At 38.6% G+C, this 21,900-nt stretch overlaps 1 protein-coding gene across 2 annotated transcripts in view; it reads left to right on the forward strand.

The window, feature by feature from the left end:
* LOC131426256 (protein abrupt-like) overlaps window positions 1-21,900 on the forward strand; it is a 116,647-nt gene that overhangs the window by 49,244 nt on the left and 45,503 nt on the right. For both annotated transcript variants that reach the window (XM_058588856.1, XM_058588855.1), the window contains exon 2: window positions 895-1,428. In XM_058588856.1, coding sequence (XP_058444839.1) covers window positions 1,374-1,428 — 55 coding nt within the window. In that variant the 5' untranslated portion in view covers window positions 895-1,373. The remainder of the gene's footprint in view (window positions 1-894; window positions 1,429-21,900) is intronic.

A 21,900-nucleotide genomic window follows, 5' to 3' on the forward strand; every position in this document is an offset into this window, starting at 1 on the left:
TTTTTTCAGTTGGCTTGTCTTTCGTTATTCTTTTTTTTGTCGATCGTTTTTCGTCGTCTGTATTTTCTCGCCTTTCAAGCTTTGTGATTAAACTTTAGTCCGATGTTGCTTGTCTCTTAGGATTACGTGTTTTATATTCATTGCCTCACCTTACGTTCCTCATCTATCGTCTTTCGACTTTCCTACAGATTTCTTTTTTCGTCATTTATCCATTTTCATATGACTAACATAATAGCATGTACATACAGATGGAACAAAATGACGCAGAATTTTTATTTAAAATAACAATTTGCAAAATTTTGACAATGAGACCGAAAACAATTAGTACAAGTTTGTGATTTTCTTTCGAACAATGATAAAAGCGCTGTTTGAAAATACATTCAAGTCTCTTTTCATGTGATTTCTTTTATACGTTTTTTTTTCATGTTTTTTCATGTAATTTTTAAAGCGAATTTTCTAAGTTATGCCGTTCAAAGAAAGGAACTTTTCCCCATAACTGTAGATTCCTTACCAAATCAGTAATTTTTAGTAAATTTGATGAAAATTTCTTTAGACCGGGTAGCGGATGAAATTTTTCGAAAGCTTTTACTAAGTAACCTCATTTAGTCATTTAATTCATGAATGTCGCAGTTAAAAATGTCCAGTTTTGATCACCTAATACGATAAAGCAGAGCAAACCATTCAGACTGATTTAAACGTATGCATTAAATCAGAATAATGTTGGTATTCAAATCCTCAACCGAACATTTCAACAATAAAAAAATTAAATCACTAGAGTGTCTAAGTGAAAAACACTTCATTACCTCATTCTAATCCATATTTAAGATTGTACTCGAAAAAAGCATTCAACAAGCTTAGCTAACCTTAAAATTTGCATTTTATGTTCATTTGCAGATCCCCACATCGCTTTCGCCCGCCGACAAGGATCAGGCTGGTGAAAATTGCCGGAACGAACGAGCTCTGATAAAAAAAACACCAGAACTTCGTTCTTACCCGCAAAATGTGAGACGAGTTGCTGAAAATTGGACACGAAAACTGTTACCACCGACCACACCTTACCTTCATACCGGATTCCGGAGGAGGGTGTGTGAGTAGGAGACATTTCTGGAAATGAAAGTAGAATCACCGGTGAACAACGGGATGTTTTCCGCTGGTGACCGTTCTTGTGTTTGTTGTTACCGGTGTGACCGGTGGCTACTGTGCGAAACAACAAGTGACGAGTAAAATCGGAAATAAGTGAGGACCTACCGGTGCGAACAACAGGAAACGTATCACCGGACCTTGCGTCTGTCCGGCGGCGGCAGTCACCGTCTCCGTCCGTCATCGTCCTGCTGCTAGGACGGCCCGGGTCGGATTTGTTAAACGGCCCGAAAATGCTAATCAAGGCCAATGTTTGGATATACGTGTTTCAACTCGTGGTGCTGAAAGGTAAGGTGATAATTGTGGGCTGGATTGCTACTTTAAATTTCTATTTTCTCACTCCTGCTTGTATTTAATAGTTTGTCCGCAGCTGTAAATGCCTTGCCAAATCGTAAGTTTTCTTGTGAGGTTATCGGCAAAAACGAATTTCGATATTCTGTTGAGTGAAATTCTAGCATTCTGAAAAAGTGTTGCCAGTGTTTCTAGAATCCGACGAACCGACCCACCACCGAAGCTTGGCTGGTACGGCAAAACATTCAGCTCGAGTGTAGAGGGTTGGTAATTTATATTGCGTTAGAGCCGCTGGCAGTAGTTGGACTGAAAACTTTACTCATTTAGTTTTCACTCACCCGGTTGAGGTTCAGTGACTTTGGAGGCTTTGGGGCAGTTTCTGCGGCGTGGGAGTGATTTTCCAGAAAATATCATTTACGGATGATGGCTTGTGCTTCTTCACTTGTTGATATCAATTTACCGAGTTTGTTTGTTGTTAAGATGTCTAAATGTAACACCGCAAGGTAGGACGACGACGACGACGACTAGAGCGGTAAGCTCACACCAAACATCAAATGGTACAATTAATGTGCTCGTTAGTGACTTGGATTCTTCCTTCCCGCAGATGTGATCCCGTTTCGAACTGCTTGAAGTCATCTTTAAACATTTCAAGCCAATTCCCAACCCACGCGACTAATTTTCCACCTTGCTGGTACGCTTGAATTCGTCGTCCTTCTCCACTGAATATTAATTAATCCATCCGAGACTTGCCATAGGCAGTGTAATTTCTCATTTTCAGCATGTTCTCATCGCTTCGACGGTTGGAGCCGAACAAAGCCCAAGCTGCGGCCAATTTTCGTGTCGGTTCGATTGAATTATCCTTGCCTTTCGTTCGTTCGTTCGTTCCTTGGAAGCAGCGGATTCAGCGGTGGTCCTTTGTTCAAGCGATCGGCGGCTTGTCGAAGACAGCGCTATCAATTGATGGCTAATCGCGAAAATGACTTTATGATAATGACATTTCGCGGAATAGGCTCGCTGAAACTTTGAACGGGACCGCCGTTTGCTACAAGTGTATCTTCCTCGCTGGAACAATGAACCGGGCGACCGACGGGCTGGGTTGGAAACGTGACGCTAACGTGGTCGAAACGGTTCTGACGGGTGAATCGAATTACCATCACACTAGCATCTCTCGCCCGGAAAAGTACTGCGGGGGTTGATTATTTAATCTACCGACCTATCACTTCATGTAATGGAAAATTGGAGAAAACGACCCACAACGTTTTGGCATTGAATTGTGAATATTATTTGTTGCAACAGTTGTTTTCTGGTTTCAACTATAGCGGTTGTACACTTTTCAAATAAAAAGAATGTTCGATGCTGTTCTGAAAGCAAAACGCAATCATTATTTTTCACTAACTAAAGTTAGAAATTTCAAAGCAAAAAAATTGTAGAATATCTTTTGACTTACGTTACTTACGAGCGCCAAAATTAAAATATACGAAACCATATTTAGAAAGAAAGCAGTTCAAACAACACACCGTACAGGTACGCTGTGTACAGTCGATTTTCGATCTTGAAAAATCACAAATTTGCTGATAGTTCAATTCAATATGAAGTTTTTCTAAATGGATAAAAACTTCATGTTGAATTGAACATTATGTGCATTATTAGTCATCATGAGACTAACAACGGTTGATTAATTAGGCTGCATGAAGAAACCACGAACTTTTCAGCTTACTCCAGCCATTAGGGTCAGTGCAGACCTTTCTGCCACCTGATTTTGTCCAAGATTTTTCTATAGTTGTAGCTTGTTGTTTATATTGAGAAAGTACTCTCATCACGAGAGCCAAATGCGCCTTTTTCTGTACAGCATAAACCCCATTCGCTGTATACAATCCAAAATTTTTTTTCATAGTGATAAGATGCCAAATCAGGCCAAAATAGCGAGGGAGCGTCATAGCTGCGTAGGAATGGCAACTATCGCTTCTTTAGACATTCTTCACGATGTATTTCTTTGTTGATCGTTCTGGTACTGATGGAGCTTTGGCTTGCTCGACCACAGCTGTATATTGCCTGCCAAATCATTTTTTTTAAAACTTGGCCTATTTCTTCGTCCTGAAATTCTCCTCTACACCGTTCCATTGCATGGCAGTATGAAAAGACATTCCGGTTAGCTGCTCAGTCTTCCAGCTCAAAAGTTTCCTCGTCAACAGAAAAATTACAATACAACTTGCGAGAGCAAGTTCTAGTCATCACATTCTGTTTATCATTACGGTTCGGCATAGTTTTATTCATGAACGACTTTATACCTTGCCGGGGCTTGAAGTATGCACAAAAATAGACAGACATTTTTATTTTTCTAACACTGTACGTAACGAAGAATCAGGAGGTCTCTTCTGAAACATTTGCTTCACCTTCGCGTCCTTCTGGTGGTTCCTGAGATCCGTTTTTGTTCCGCTAGAAGAATTCCGGGCTGTTCTCAAATGTGTATCGAAGGATTTAAGAACTTTATGAAAAATGCTTGCAGAAAAATCTAGCTTTTTTGTAAGTATTCTTGCTGACGGATTCGAATTCGATCTAAAAGCAACAATTTAATTTTATGGTTCTAAACACAACGTTTTGGCGCTGATGCTTTGCGTCTTCTACAGGGGAGAAAAATTCGATTATCAAAACTTTTTCAGCTATAGGATAGATTTGACATTGGATATAAAGTTCACTTTATTAACATAAAGTTTCTCTAACAGAAGGTTGGAAACCCTTGGTGGGACAAAGAGTGCTCAGATGCTAAACACGCGAAACAAAATGTTTTCAAGACGTTTTTAGAACGAGGAGGAGGAACTCTTCAGAATTTGAAAAAAATGTAGCTATTAGAGACATTTTGTCGAAGGTTTGTCAAGAGAAACCTCCATGAGCACTCTTTGGAATACGACAAGACGAATGAGGAATCGTAACGTAGGAAATGAGAGTGAGGAATACTCGAATCGATGGATATTTGATCTTGCGAGGAAAGTTTGTACAGATTCTGTTCCTACGCATAGCATTATTAGAGAGTCTTCGCCAAATAATGGCTCCAATGTTAGCTCCTTTTCAATGATGGAATTTTCCGTAGCACTCATGTCTTGTAATAATAACGCTCCTGGGTTGGACAGAATTAAATTCAACTTGGTGAAGAATATGCCCGACCTTGCAAAAAAGCGTTTGCTAGAATTGTTCAACAAGTTTCTTGAGCAAAATATTGTCCCACCTGACTGGAGGCAAGTGAAAGTTATCGCCATTCATAAGCCGGGGAAACCAGCTTTCAATCACAACTCATAAAGACCCATTGCAATGTTGTCCTGCATCAGAAACTTGTTCGAAAAAAATATTCTACGACGTCTCGACACTTGGGTCGAGATGAATAGTTTGTTGTCAGACACTCAGTTTGGTTTCCGTAGAAATAAAGGGACGAATGATTGCCTTGCATTACTTTCGTCTGACATCAAAATTGCCTTCGCTCAAAACAACAAATGGCATCTGTATTTTCAGGCATTAAAGGAGCATTTGATTCAGTTTCCATTGATGTTCTTTCAGACAAGCTCCATCAACATGGACTTCCAGCGGTTATAAATAATTATTTGCACAACCTTTTGTCAGAGAAACGCATGCATTTTTCACATGGCGATTTGGCAACATTCAGAATTAGCTACATGGGTCTCCCGCAAGGCTCATGCTTCAGTCCGCTCCTCTATAATTTTTACGTGAATGACATTGACAGCTGTCTTGTAACCCCATGTACACTAAGACAACTGGCAGATGATGGCGTGGTTTCAGCTACTGAATCCAAAGCTGTTGAACTGCAAAAACCATTGCAAGATACCTTAGATAACTTGTCCGTTTGGGCTGTTCATCTTGGTATCGAATTATCTGCGGAGAAAACAGAGATGGTTGTCTTTTCAAGAAAGCATGATTCCGCGCAGCTTCAGCTTCATAAAGACTGTCCCAGAAAGTATGGACGCACTTTGATTTCGCTGTAAATAATTCACAAGTGTTAGATATTCAAATTTTATTCGATATACTGATAATATTAGACTACAACAACAGAATATTATTCTCAACATTTGCTACTTAGCCATTGTAGACTAGCTGGCGCATCTTCTTGCGAACGTTCCTCATTAAATTCCGTACAGACTTCTTGGCGACAAGTTTTGACACTTTTTTCCAATCTTTTTCGAACTGTTGAATGGTTTCGGCTGCCGAGACATGTTTCCTAAGATGTGCCTTCGTTAATGCCCAAAATTCTTCAATCGGTCGAAGTTGTGGGCAATTTGCTGGATTCATGTCTTTTGGGACGAAAGTGACATTTTTGGTAGTATACCATTCTACCGTTGATTTCGAGTAGTGGCAAGAAACAAGATCTGGCCAGAAGACAACAGGATCCTTGTGGCTTCGAATCATGGGTAGAAGTCGTTTTTGTAAACATTCCTTGATGTATATTTCGCTGTTCATTGAAGCAGTGGTGATGAAGGGTTTCGAAATCTAACCGCAACTACAAATTGCTTGCCAGACCATAGCTTTCTTACCATTTTTTTCGATTTCAATCGATGTCTTGGACTGGTTTAACACCTGCCCTTCTTGCACCGTATAATATTGTGGTCCCTGCAAGAATTTGTAATCGAGTTTCACGTAGGTTTCGTCGTCCATGATTATGCAGTTCAAATTTCCAGCAAGAATCGTATTGTACAGCTTTCGAACTCTCGGCGCGATCGATGCTTCTTGTTTTGGACTACGTTTTGGTTGTTTCTGCTTCTTATAGGTTCGAAGATTCAAACGTTCTTTAGCACGAAGAACATTTGACTTCGAAGTGACCATTTTTGGCCACATCTCCAACTGAAACCTCCTTCTTTTGCTCGAACGCCTTCAGTATACGTTTATCCAACTGAGAGATTTTTTTCGACCCGTTTTCGGTTTATCTTCAAAGGTGTTATCCTCACCGAACTTCCTGATTGCATTTCGCACGGCTTTTTCATTTACTCCTTCCATTTTTGCTATCTTTCTCAGTGATAGTCCGCGTTCTGTGCACCATTTGTACACAATTTTTCGACGTTGTTCTGCTGAAAGTCCACGCAAACTAATGAAAACGAATAAACAACTGCACAAGTGGTTAGAGAAAAGTGTAAACAACAGGACGCAGCCATAAAAATTGACAGATTTTGAACCATTGCGAAATGGCAGCGATTTTTGGTTACGCCCATACTTTCTGGGACAGTCTTTAGATTTGACATTCGATATAAAGTTCATTTTATCAACATAAAGTTTCTATAGACGTTCAATCAAAATGTCAATTCCTATGCCAATTTCCTATGCGGCAATTCGGTATGTAAATATGTTCTACTCCTGCCTGAATAAATGCTGCAGTTCCGGAACTAATCGTTGCAGAGTATTGTTGCATTAGAATGGTTCACCAGTCGTACGAAGTCGGTCGGTTGGTTCGGTCGTGTAACTGAAATCAAGACGTTAATCTTGGAGTTCCCGGTGGAAACGCATAAATTACTTCCCCCACCCCCGCACTTAAACAGCTAAGATGGTGCTAAGTTTCTTCGATAGATAATTACGATAACCATCCAGTGTCTAATATTCCGTTCGGTAAGTGTTTGCCGACAAAGTTTTCCCGAGTAGCATTAATAGGCTATATCCATGTCCTGTCATTTGAGTCGCCACGGAACCACCATTTCGCCACGGAACCGAACCAATGGTGGTGGACACAAGAACCCATATGCTGTTGCTGGTTCCGGAATTAGTTCTGCATTCCGTGGAAAGCTTATGACCGGTTCGGAGCAGATGCTCCCGCAAGGAAGTTCAGTATTTATTGGTTAGCATGTGTGTGTGTGTTTGTGAGAGCGTGTATGTTTATAGAATGACAAAAGTTTTCCCCTGGAATCCTTTGCAACCATAATCCGATGACCGTTTTTGCCGGCCCAAATTGGCGACTGTGCTTCTCCAAGTTTAGATTGCTTTACCATCCCCCACTCTAGCCCCCCTTCCCTGAGGGCACTGAAGGAATCTCCAATCAGAAATGCATTTTTCGAATATTTAAAACATGGTTGGTTTCTCCACAGAGCGAATGGGACAGCATTTGCAGTTTTTTTTTGTTGGTAAAATAAAATGCAAACTGTTGGCATTGGATAAGCAACTGGGAGGCCATTTGGAAGTGAAATAAAGGAAAAATTTATTTGTTCTGTCCGGTATAAAACATCCTAACTATTTGCTGAGGTCCGGAAGCATTCATGCAAGATGGCTTTTCCTTGGAAAACAAACTCGACAGTCCCCTGCCGTAGTCTGGGTTCGGAATGATACCGGATGTTGTTTGGACGGAGTGATACTCCCTGAGAAAGAGCAATCATTTCTAGGGTAAAATCTATTAGGTTTTTACCACTTGTCTCCCAATATTCGAATGTTTCTGTAAAACTTCTCGAATAAATAACAAAAACCTTTCTGAGGAATTTGCACATTTTTCGGAAAAATCTTCATTCGATAGGAGAACCGGAACCACATGCAAAAGTCTCTTCCACAATCAATCGTTCATTCAACAGTTCTCTTCCAGCAATTTTCTTCCTGCTGCTGCTGCTGCTGCTGCTGACGCGGAAGTTGATGCAGAAAATCGTGTCGAACTACATTTTCTTCCGTTCATTACGGTATCGCACATCTGTTCATTAATCAACGTAATCTCGGTACCACAATCTGAGCTACAATTAGTGTAACACGAAGTAGTGCCATAGTAAATCCCAAAGAGTAATGAAATAATGGAGTCCATAATGAAAAAAGAAAAACTTTTCATAATTACTCACTCGAACACTCGGGCGTCTTATCGCAGCCGTCCGTCGGCATGATTCGCCCCTTGCGAGCTCGGTAAGGAAACATGTAATCGCATTCTTCGATTCCTGCTTCCTGGACTGTCGATGCCATGTCCTAGCTAGGCTGTTGCTGAGACTGAAACTGACGGTTAGCTACCCGGGGCGAACAGAAAAAAAAATGGCTTGAGACTTATCCATCAGACTGTGAGCCTTGCCGGGCAATCAAGTCGAACTGCAGTTGATTATTATAATTCAAGCTCTTTGGAAGAGCAATCGCTTTGATGTCTTTGAATTGGTTGGCCTCCGAGACTGATTCCTAGAAATGCTCCAGTGATGCCGACCTGTCGATCATAAGTCAGAGACTGTACTGTAAAAATTATCTACTTTAGCTCTGGAGCGCCTCGTGGCAGCCACTTAGAACCGTTCTTATTTTTGTTCTGTCGTAACGATCTTCTTAAAAATGTAAAATGGCAAAATTTTTTAGACTTCACAATAACGCTCTACAGAGTTTAATATCATCTATGGCGATTGCTTCGTAGTCTTCAAAAAAAATCACCCATCTTTAGCTCTAAACTAACTAACTAAGCTCGAATCAATCGGCCTCTGAGATTCATTGTCCGGCTGCTCGGCCATCCATGGAAGTTGACCATCAATGTTAACTTCCCTCTCTGAGCAGCCTAGATAGCCGTGTAGTGTCGGTAGCGGTTTCCCAACTGGCTAAGAATAACGCTACGGTCCACCTGTACCGGTGGTATAAGTCCACCAAACAGGTAAGCCGTGTGGTATCCGGCGGAATTATTTTTTACCAAGAATTGATCCACTGGTTTCCTGTTCCATGTCGTAAAAGGCCACAAAAATAGGAACTCCTAAGTCAAGGTGTATTTCCGTGCCGATGGCTGAATGGCTGCAGGAGGTTAAACATTGCAGTCGTGGACGGAATATCTTGGGTTTTTCCTCAAGGTGGTGTACTATCCCCACTTTTATGGAACCTAGTCGCTGATGGTTTGTTAAGGAAACTTAATAACCTTGGATTTCCGACTTATGGTTTTGCCGACGATTATTATATATTGATGACCGGTATAAGCATTAACACTCTCTTTGATTTAATGCAGCAAGCCCTGCGATCTGTTGAACAATGGTGTTGTCAGGTTGGATTATCTGTAAATCCGGGCAAAACATCAAATGGTGCTTTTCACTCATCGTAGGATAATTACAGGAGCTCGTCCGTTGCAGTTCTTTGGTTCAGGGGTCACTGTGGTCGATCAAGTTAAATACGTCGGGGTTATTCTTGACTCAAAACTGAATTGGTCTGCTCACATTGACTTCAGGATTGAAAGAGCTTGCATGGCTTTCGGCCAATGCAGACGAGCTTTTGGAAAATCATGGGGACTCAAACCCAGATATATTCATTGGATCTACACAACTATTGTTAGACCAATTTTAGCATATGGATGTCTTGTATGGTGGCAGAAAGGAGAAGTCGCGACAGTTCAGTCAAAGCTAAATCATCTCCAAAGGATGGTCCTAATGGCGATGACAGGAGCATTCACGACAACTCCTAATGCTGCTCTAGAGGCGCTACTGTGTATTAAACCACTACATGTGTTCCTAAAACAAGAAGCATTATCTTGTGCATGCCGTCTTAGGGTTGCAGGGCTTTGGAACGGTAACCCATTAGATTATGCTACCAGCCACACTCGCTTGTGGTCTCAGATGGTTGCGTGGGATGAGTATTTACTCGCTCCTAGTGACCTAACTCTCACATGCAGTTTTCCTTTTAAAACATTCAATGTGAGCTATCCTCTTCGTTAGGAATGGTTGTCTGGTTGTCTGGAACGACAACTTGATGAACACATAGTTTGTTTTACGGACGGTTCTCTGTTGAATGGTCGTGCTGGTGCTGGTGTCTACTGTCGTGAAGTGGGGCTGGAGCAGTCTCATTCAATTGGTAGATACTGTACTGTGTTCCAAGCAGAAGTCTACGCGATTCTGTGTGGAGTACAATCGGCACTTCAGCAGAGGATCTGTGGTAAACGTATTTATTTTTGTTCCGACAGTCAGGCAGCCTTAAAAGCACTCAGTTCGAATGACTCACGGTCGAATCTAGTGATCGCATGTCGAACTCAAATTGAAGACCTCAGCATTTCAAATGCTGTTTACTTCTTATGGGTACCCGGCCATTCTGGTATTACTGGAAATGAATGGGCTGATGAGTTGGCTAGAGCTGGTGCAACGAATGATTTCGTTGGTCCTGAACCAGCTTTACCACTTTCAACTAGTTGGATAAAGCACAAGATACGTTCTTGGGCTGCATCCAAACATGCCAGCTACTGGCGCAGCTTGCAAACTTGCGCTCAGACAAAAGCATTTCTACCAGATTTAAATCTGAAAATGTCAAAGTGTCTACTGCATTTCTCCAAGTATCATTGAAGTATTCTGGTCGGAGCTCTGACTGGACATTGCAAACTAAATTATCACATGGCTACTATTCAACGTGCTGAGTATTATTCGTGTGATTTGTGTAAATGCGATTATGGTACTTCATATCATCTGATATGTAACTGCCCCGCATTGACGCAGCTTCGTATCCGGGTTTTTGGTTCTCCATATATGGTTGAGTCTGTGTATGCGGAGCTAAAATTGAAGGATATTCTCTCGTTTCTCACCCAATGTGGTAAGGAGCTATAGTCAGAAGGGTTCATCGTTCTTCCTGGAGTGAATGAATCCCTTCTGTATTCACCTTAAATAGGGTTTAGCAGATTGTTTGGCATCCTTTGGGGGGTACCGAATTTACTTCTGCTCGTACATACTGCGAGTTGTTCTGCATTCTTCCGAGAGTGCAGAATGGTGTCGCTTTTGTAAGATCTCTAAATCCTCTCGGGGGTTGGAGGTTTTATTAACAGCAGACTGTTCGGGACCTCGTAGAGGTTCAGAATTTCCTTCTGCTTCCACTAAATGTGATCCTCAGCAGATTGTTCAGCATCCCTTAGGGGTGCAGAATTTACTTCTACTTTTATGTGTTTTTGTGTCGTCAATTTTTCCCATCCTCCTAGTCCAACCCTTACCATTTCCTTTCAATCCTTCCCTCTTATATATCGGGAAAATGATGCTAAAAACAAATTGATGGCAAGGCACAAATCTCCAAATATCAAGGGGAACGTGCCATTTGAGCCAATTTGTTCTGATTCCTGATTCGTAGTCTTCAAAAAAAATCACCCATCTTTAGCTCTAAACTAACTAACTAAGCTCGAATCAATCGGCCTCTGAGATTCATTCCTAGGAAGGCTCCTATCATGTCTAATTGATTGCCAACAGTCGTTTATAGTTCAAAGACTGTACGACTAAACCTTTCATTTTTTACCTCTAGGGGTCTCAAGGCAGTCACTTTGGATCGTTTTTTTTTTATTCTCCTTAACAACCTCAGTTCAGAAATGAAATCACAGATGAAGTTCAGAGTTGAAACCCTCTGAAGACGTCATATATACATCCCGAATTTCAAAGGCTCCAGGCAATCGGAGACTGTACGACTAAAGGGTGTAGCCAGATTTTCATATAAAAACTGCCACCAAACAGAAAAAAATTGATATACGCTGTTTGAAAGGGTTTATATTGGAGATGATTTTCCCAAAACTTTAACCCTTTAACTGCCATATTGGTTGAGCTAGGGTGGTTCTTCTGATTTTCATTTTATTCAAATTTTTCAAAAACCTGTTTAGCAAAAAAATCGAAAAAAAACAGGAATATTTGAGGAATTATGGGCAACTGTTCTGATTTTTTTCAGAATTTTTCAAAATGTATTTAATGTGAAAAAAACCTGTTCAAAATTTTTAAATTTTTTTATTGCACTTACAGTTTTGGTACCACTCTAGATTTTACATAAAAAATAAATCATTTATGAGTACATTACGCTGTATTCTTTTCAGATTTTTAAAAAATGTGAATCAGAATTTAAAAATATAAATAATTTGGAAAACCATGCGTCTCCATTAAATTGTCATCATCCGATGGAGACGCATGGTGTTTAGTTCTGAAACCATATATCTCATGCCCTTAGAACTGAATACCATGCGTTTCCTTCTACAACTTGAGTTCAGGGCTTGAGTTTTGACGTAATTAATAGTGATAAAAGAATTTTGCTCCTTATGTTATTTACACACAGGGAATGCATTAGTAGTGCACATGTGTGCCGGTTGTAATTCGTTTCTAACTTCAACATCTTGCGGGATAGTCTGGAAATTTCGAGGTTAGCTATTAGCAGTCCCAAGAAATACTATAAACCAGATCGAAATCAAATCGAAGCGCCTGCATCAAATCCCGAAGACTAAAAAAGAACGTATTAATTCGCATTGTCGATTTTCTATACAAACAACATGTTCTTTTAAACTTAATACTTTCGATTTTTTGCTATTTCCTAAGGAGGACCCCTTTATTGAACAGTTTCGGGAAATCGTATTGTTTTATTGCTTTATTCGTAACTAGCTGACCCGTCGAACTTCGTCTCGCCTAAAAATTATTTGTTCAAATTTATGTTTTCGGACATCAAAATTGTCAAACGACTAAGTGGTTAACTTTCTCGCCATTATTTTTCCAATTACTAAACCTACAATTAACGGAATTCGACACACATTCAGAAATATCACCAAAAAAATAATGTGAAAATGTGAAATACTTATGTTAGGCTAAAATTAAGCAAATGCACAGATTCTCATCTCATCCTTTGAGTCAATTGAACAGAGATCCCTCTCTAATGGCTTCTGGCATGGCATAATGGATATAAGATGTCACGTTTTCTGTTCTAGATGTGATTCTTGCTTCCTATAATCGATGAAAAAGCTCACTAACCAGAATTTTGTATTGATAAACTTAACACAATGTTTCTCTTCTAGAGTTGTTCATTCGGTAGGATATATTACAATTTGTTTATTTGTTTATTTTGGGAGCAGGGAAAATCCCGATGGAGATGAAATTTGGTAATCTCTCTCTCCAACAGGCATAAAACGTCCTCATCTTTTGTATCAACAGATTACAATGATCCAATAGATACAATAAGGCTTAAGGTATTTAACCCAAGTAACCAAAAGTTCGTTAAAATATTGCTTAAGCAGCTTACAAAGCATTCTGAATAGTCTGTTTTTAAGAAATTACTCATACTTGATTGCTCATACTCATACATACTTCACCCGACGTAACACAACAAACTTTAAAGCAGTTGATTGTACAGCTTTTAAGCAACGTGGAAGTTTCCTAAGAACTTTTTCTGTACGTTCAAGTTGCCAAAAAGTGCCACGCATACTTTAGAGCTCTAATGAAGTGGATATTTTTCAGCTAATGTGGAACTTTTGATTGCTTGGAGAGACGAAACTTAAATTTTAATTTGGTATTGATCTTACCAATTTGAATTAAGCACGTGACTCGAAATGACAAATAACATGAATCAAGTATGCATGTGAAATCTCCACACAAAACTATTCGTTGCGCGCCAAACGATTTTTTATACGATTCTTTTCTTCGACGACCAAACACTTATGCAACTCGTTGCGCGCCAAACATCAATCGTAGATCTAGCAACCAATGACGGCTACTTCAACGGAAAATTTCATTGGTCATACAAAACAGCTTTATGAATTTTTCCCACTTTTCCGGCAAATTTTCCTAATTTTTTTATGTACGAACCCGGTGGGGGTAGAAACTATTAAAACAAAAAAAGATTCATGTAAATCCGTCCATCCGTTCTTAAGTGATGCGATTACAAAGAATGATCTCTGCATTTTTATATATATAGATATGTATTTACTAAGAATGAATGAGAAACTGAGCTATGTATAAAAATTGAATTTCAAACGCTTTCGCAAATATAGTTCATAGAATTTACTTGCACTTAGTGGTCGTTTTCTGGTGTTTCTGTAAACTTGGTTATTCATACCATGTGATACAGAACGTCGACGAACTGATAGTTTCTTAGATTTCGCTTGGCTTCGTATTCGTTCGGAAGTACCTGAAGGTAGTCACTAAGGATCGTTCTATTTTTTGCTTTACTTCAACGATTTAATTTCATAAAGTAAAATGGCAAATTTGTGCAATCTTCACAATCACGGCTGCAGATATCAATCTGATCATCTCTGGCGATTCTTAGTCTTCGACTAAAACCTCCCATCGAATCGTACCTAAACTCGAATCGGTCGGCCTTCGAGATTCAAACCTAGGGAAGGCTTCTGTCATGATGTCTAATTGATCGCCAACATAATCTTTAACTCTAGAGTGCCTCAAGGCAGATACTCAGGATCGTTTTTATTTTATAGTTCTTCAACAATCTCAGTTCTGAAGTGAAAAGACAAAGTTCAGTGGTGAAAATTTCCGAAGACTCCATTTAAACAGAGCCCGAATTTCTAAGGCACCAGTTTTTATCTAGCTGGCCCAGTAATGTCATTGACATTCCGAGACTATACGACTAAATTTGTCTCCTTTAGTTCGGAAGTGCCTCAAGGTAGTCACTTAGGATCGTTCTATTCCTTTGCTAATCTAATTCCAACTTTTCAAAGTAATAGTTTACATTACAATTTCGAATGCGTCTTCACGTTCCGAAATTACAGGATAATGAATGAGTGCAATATAAAACGACGGTCTTCAATTTCATGAAAACTAAAAATACCGAAGAATATTTATGCAACAAAAAACAAAAATAAAAGAAATCATCTCACTGCTAGGTTGATTGAGCAAGTTTTAAATCTTGGTACCGAACATGGATTTTTATCAGTGCAAAAAAGAGTTATATGTACCAGCCTTTTTTCTCTTCTTCCGGAGTGAAATAAAACGGAAAAATTGTGCTGCATCCAAATATTTTTCAATCGCGGCCAGACGTTGTCATGTTGAAAAATTACGGACTCGTTCATGACCCAAGATTTCACTAGAGTATCTTTCTATGCCAGTTTCAAACGAATTAGTTGGACTCGATACAGTTCTTTTTGATAGTTTTGTCGTGAATAAGACTTACTTTACTATGGGGTGCCTTTTCAAAATGTACCCTCTGAGAGAGTGGTAAGTTTTTGATCGTGAGTATCTCTTGTTGTGTCTAACGAATCAACATAATTTTTGCTACATGCCATCGAAAATATGATTCTATGATAAAATTTTCATTTGTGCGACATAATCTCAAATAATTTAAAATTAAACTTTTCTGAAATGTTTGGTATAAACGAGTATCAAAGAGGATAATTCATACGGCGCGTTTGCCTTTCTCGTATTTTTAAAAAGCTCATAGCACAGTAATCTGTGAAAGGATTTATATAATCTAACTACCAATAGAGTCGAAATTTTTCAACTTAAACGTGTATAGCAACATCATTGAAGTATTTCAATAGTACACTATTGAAAAACCTGTCTCATTTGACTCATATCAACACCAGCCAATCAGAACGCGTTCTGAGGAAGAGAACAAAATATCTGCTGCTGTACAACAAATCGTTCGAGAATTTCGAACAGTGCTTAATATCGTAGTGAGTTCCACAATTTAATATCGTAGTGAGTTTCCACAATTTCCTTCTGAAAGGCAGGAATGAATCCCGTACAGCATCCAGATAGTTTCTTTCAATGAAATGCAAATCCGAAATGAAATATTCTATATGCTGCTATTTTCATAGCCGTTAGGACCGCCCATTAGTGAAAAAGCTACTGACGAAATCGCGTAAAAAGAAACCTCTTAACAAAAATTGGATCAGTTTGGATTCTATCACCACTGCAAGCAAATGTATTGTGTGTCGTTTGCGAAGCTAGTTTCGCTTCCGCAAGAGCGATTACGTCACAGCTGCTAGTCGTTTGCATTGGTGAAAAAACAACGAAAAGAGGACAACGATGGGGAGCATCACACAAAATCAGCCGTTCTAATGACTCTAAAAGTTTTCTAAAGAACTATTAGGATTTCTTGCTCGCAAATCGATGGTAAAAATCCTCAGTTTAGTGCAAATCTAGAACAGTTTGATTAGATTTGTGCACTTTTCACTTTTCGAGATCAAGTGAAGCCTTCATGGTTTTTGCGAAAAATGTGAAAAAGGGGAATGCTTGCATAATTCATACAATCGATCAACTAATTGATATTCGGAAGTGTTAAGGAACAAGTCAGTTGTTTTCGTATTCGCGACATCCAGTTATGTCTCTGACATTACCCACCCGATGGAGATGAAGACGTCAGTCTCACGAATGGTTGAAATTAAGATAGCTTGAGATTTGGCTATTTAACTTTTTAGTCTAATTTATCCCATAACGAGTCCCGTTTAGCTACGCGCTCTCAGAAATATTGGAATTTGGGTTAATCACTTCTGCGCGATCTGGTATGGAAAAATTCAACAGACAAAAAATGATCACCAAAAACTGATTTTATGTCGGATATTTTTGAAACCGTAAGGAACAAACATATATATGTTTTTGAAAAGTTGATTTATTCAACCTTCTTTTCTAGGGCAAATGTACTACTTGCTGAAATGACCGTACCCACAGATCGCTTGCCACACAAGCCACTTCTTGGAAAATTGGTCGACTTTCCTCTTCCGAAATTTCTCCGGAGTCAAATCCAAGTGGGATTTGACGACGAAAAATTCCCGGTCGGAGATCTGCTTTGTGGTCGCTTTAATGTACGTTTCATCGTCCGTTACTATGAATTTCGGCTTCATCGACCACTCATGGTACAGTTTCCTGGAGCGGGATTTAACCATTGTATTCTGTTTATTGGTTCGGTTAAACCCCTTCAAATCTGAAAAAAACGTTCTGTCACTGTAACTCTTATTCATATTGAATCGGAATCTTATGTTATTTTACACCGTAAACAACTACCGCATCCGATAGAGACCACACACGTGACAAATTCTAACATCGTAGTTAATTAAATTAACGTTCCAATTCCACCGAAATTTGATGCGATAATTATCGTGACAACTTTGTACGTTCGATCGAACGTACGTACGGTGGCATGTGTGCTACCGAACATGTGCCATCGAGGTGGAAGATGAATGCCTTGTCTCGGATGACGGGTTACCACCATACTTCAAAACTATCGAAGAAGGCAGACGGAATCCACAGCCACCGTTCAATTAGATCCTGGGAAAACTAATCCGGTAGCTGGGAAAAGCAGCGAAAACAGCACGAATCCGGGCCCAACCCATGCCGTGAACGAAGCATAATTCGGCGCGTATCAATTTTCTAACTCAATGAACTGTAAACTTGCTGAGCCTGTCAAAAAGAACATTCCCCCGTGTTTGTGTGTGTGTTGAAGTTCGTTCTCTAATTTCGTGATGCAACGCGATACGTGCCGTAGATACTTGAGTTTGCCTTTTGTGACTGTACGGTTTTGAACTTCTCATTAGCCGTGTCGGTGGTGGGCAAACATCGCACGGCGTTGACCTCGAACCGTTCCCCACACATTATCAGTCTTCGCCAACTCCTCGGTGGAGAACGGAGAACTGTCAATTAACGTTCCGGTTCGTCACTCGTCACCGTCACTCCATTCCACTCCGGCAGTCACACATGCCAAACACAAACACACACGTCTAATGACTTTATCTGGCATCAAAAGGCAAAACTTTCCGTCCGTGCGCATCCGGACCTGTCCGAATCCGGTCAGGGATGCGTACGAGCCGACAAAGAAAAATGGTCAAAATCAGATTCGGTATCATCGGAATCAACGACCGTCGGCTGGAGGGGGAGTGGGCAGGTCGGACGGAAGGAAAAACTTAATTAATTAGATGGCTAATTTGATTCGATCAAGGAAGTTTAATCTTGGCAGTGTGTTTGCTTTTTGTTACTACATGTGAAAGATGGTTTTTTCGGAGCTTGATCCCGGACAGAGTTAATTCTTTTCCACTCAACTGCAAACATTCCGTTTTTATTTTTTTCGAAAATCGGAGAATACACAGTAACAGTAAGTAAAAGATGGTTTTATAGATCCGTTCGGTTTTGAAACACTTGGGAAGTGAATCGTATCACGTTCGATTCGAAGAAAGGTTTATGCCATTTGGACGAAGTATTTTTTTTTTCAGCTGAACTACAAGGTGTCATAACAGTTCAACATAACCTGTTATGCACTGACGAGTTAAAGACGAAATGTGAAGAAAATCGAAATCGGTTATGTGCACTATGTACAAAATTCAGTTAACCTGAAATTAGTACATAAATGAAGTTTCATGTGTTTAGAGCCCTGTTTTAATCCACCTAGAGGTGTGATGATGCCTTTCTGATTATCGCCTATACGGGGAATTGATGCAAGATACAAGAATTTCTGAACACTACTTTTGATGTTTTTAATGAGCTTTATGTGATAATATCCCAATTTGGACAAATAATGGCAGCTTTATGAAGACTTCGTTACAAAAAGCCACTTTGCATACTTTGCTTGTCCAAAATTGATCTACACTGTTTTCTAAAAAGGGGCAAACCATTTTTTTCCAAATATTTCAAGCTGCAAAATGACAAATTCGTTCAAAATTCCATATTAAGTCCTACACTGAAAAAATGATTTTAAACACTTTAACACGCAAACACCAAATTTTCATTTTGGATGAAGTTTTGTCCCAAGATAGGTTATCATGATGTTTCCTAACAACCGTTCACACATTCCAAGAAAAAAAGTTTTTCTATCGAATACTTTTTCTTGTCCAAACTAATTTTTTTCAGTGTCTTTTTTTATCTAAAACTAAACAATACTGAATGTCATAATCATCCAAGAATCTAATGAAACTTTATTTGTGTGGAGATTTAACACAACACTCTATCGCTAATTATGCACGGTTTAAAAATTTTAACACATATCATCCAGTAACCGGAAGTCGGAACTGGAGAAATATTGCAAACTGTAAGAGCTCTAATTTGAGTCCAATTGCGATCATTGAAACTATCTGCTATCGATTTTTGTTTGACTTTCTTTACATTTCATCTTCGGCTTATCAGTGCTGAAACAGTTCAAATTGAACTGCCATTGCACCCTAGCAGCTCAATTTGTACCGCTAAACAGACACAAAATTCACTCTATTTAAATATTATTCCACGTAAATAGCATTGAAGCATGCAACATTTCGTAACACTCATATAATTCAAAACTAAACGCATGCAATGCCTCGTAGCACTAATAACTTACAAAAGTAACGCTTCATAGCACTAATGACTGACAAGAAAGTAACGCTGTGCGTTTCGTAACATCTATGACTTACTAAAATGTAATGCATGTAGCGCCTCGTAACACTTACAACTAACAAAAGTGTATCGTATTTAACGCCTCGTAACATTCTTGCTTACAAAAAAATAACAAACATAGCGCTTTGTAACACTTACGACTTACAAAACAGTATCGCAAGTAACACTTCTTAACACTTATAACTTACTAACATAGACGCATCCTTACTCATAGAACTCTATAAAAAAACAGTAACGCATATAACGCTTCGTAAAACTTAAATTACCAAGCAGTAACGCTTCGTAACGTCTTTAACATACCAAATTGTAATACACGGAATACCTCGTAACACAACTAATAAAAAGTAACGCATGTAACGCCTCTTAACACCTGTAACGTAAAAAAGCAACGCATGTAACGCTTCGTAACACCGAGAACTTTCAGAAATGTAACGCATGTGACACCTATAACTGACAAAAATGCAACACCTTGTAACATCTTGCATACAAAATAGTAACGGATGTGAATGCTTTGTAACACATAACTTATAGAAAGTAACGCATGTAATACTTCATAATAGATAAAACTTATAAAAAGTAACAATGTAACAATGTAACGCTTCGTCACTCTTGTAACTTACAAAAAGTAACGCATTTAACGCCCAATAACACATATAACTAAAAAACGTAACACATGTAACGCCTCGTAAAATCTATAACATGTCAAAAAATAACACATGCAACGCCTCGTAACCTAACAAAAAAGTGACGCATGTAACGTCTAATAACACTTATAAGTAACAAAAAATCTAACGCATACAACGCCTCGTAACACCTATTACATACGAAAATGTATCGCATGTATTGATTCCTAACAAAAATAATTTATAAAAATTAACGCATGTAACGCTTCGTAACATCCACAACATAAAAAAGTAACGCATTTCACGCTCGTAATACAGATCACTTATTAAAATGTGACGCATGGAACGCTTCATAACACATAGAATTTATTAAAAAGTAACTCATCTAACATCCAATAACACCTAAAAATTAACAAAAATGTAACACAAAAAACAACACATGTAACGCTTCGTAACACATAAAACATATTAAGAACTCCTGTAACAAAAAAAGTAACACATGTAACGTACAATAAAACCTGTAAATAACAAAAAAATATAGCATGTAACGCATAGTAACACTTATAGCGTACAAAAAAGTATCGCATGTAACGTTTCCTAACAGCTAAAACTCACAAAACAGAAACGCATATAACATCTTGCAACTCTTTTAACTCACAAAACAATAACGTACCTAACGCCTCGTAACACCTCTAACATACAAAAAGTAACGCATGTTACGCCTCGTAACATCTATAACTTACAAAAAAGTAACGCATGTAACGCTTCGTTACCTATATAACTTATAACAAAAAAGTAACGCCTCCTAACACCTTCAACTCACAAAACATTAACCTCGTAACAACTATAACATATAAAAAATAACCCATGTAACACTTCGTAACACCCTAAATTCAAAAAAAAAGATAACATGTATTGCCTCGTGACACCTGAAACTCACAAACAGTACCACATTGTAACACTTATAATTATCACATCGTAGCACCTTTCAGTTACCAAAAAGTAATGTATGTAACCCTTCGTAGCACCTGTTCCTTACAAAAAAGTAACATATATAACGCTTCGTGACACCTATGATTTATAAAAAAAAATAACTCACAGAAATTAGGATCACAGTTATTTTTTAATTCAAGAAATGCTTAGCAGATCATCAGACTCGATCTTCTCCGATTTGGACGAAATTTTGCACATGGCTTCAGTATGGCAAACCATAAGTTTTGAACCGATCGAGAGGTCAATCCGACTCACGACTGATTTTTAAAAAGGCCGTATGTATTTTTGCATTTCACCAACATTGCGTTTTTCAAATCGTTGTAACTCGGAAACCGTGATTTGTACAAAAATGGCGTTAAGGAAGAAGGTTCAGGGAATCGATAGGGCATTCTAAAAAAAATATACACTGAAAAAAAATTGATTTTTTTCTCAATAATTACAAAATAATCCGAAAAAGTTAAATAAAAAAATAAGCAATGTTTTATTTTTTTTTGATAATTTTTACTTTAAAGCTGTTATTAAAACCTACAGATTGATGGCTATCCCATCCGTGCCTTTTGAAAAGTGAAGAAGTTACAGCTGAAACAATTTACAGATATATTCGAAATTTCAAGTTCTTGTTGAAAAATAATCATTCAAACAGTAGAATATTATTCTACAGGTTGAAGGCAATAAATTTGTTCATGATATCCTTTCTTCTAAAAGTAGCTGTTCTTGAGATACTTGGATATTTAATTATAACACCGTTTTTATATTTCCATGGATTGTTTGTTTGCTTGATATATCTACAATTATTGCATGTACATGAATAATTCTTAATTATATTTAAGGTTTTAAGTTTTTGAAAATTGTATGAGTACTACGAGCAT

This window comes from Malaya genurostris, chromosome 1 (assembly GCF_030247185.1).
Source record: "Malaya genurostris strain Urasoe2022 chromosome 1, Malgen_1.1, whole genome shotgun sequence".
Classification (NCBI taxonomy): domain Eukaryota; kingdom Metazoa; phylum Arthropoda; class Insecta; order Diptera; family Culicidae; genus Malaya; species Malaya genurostris.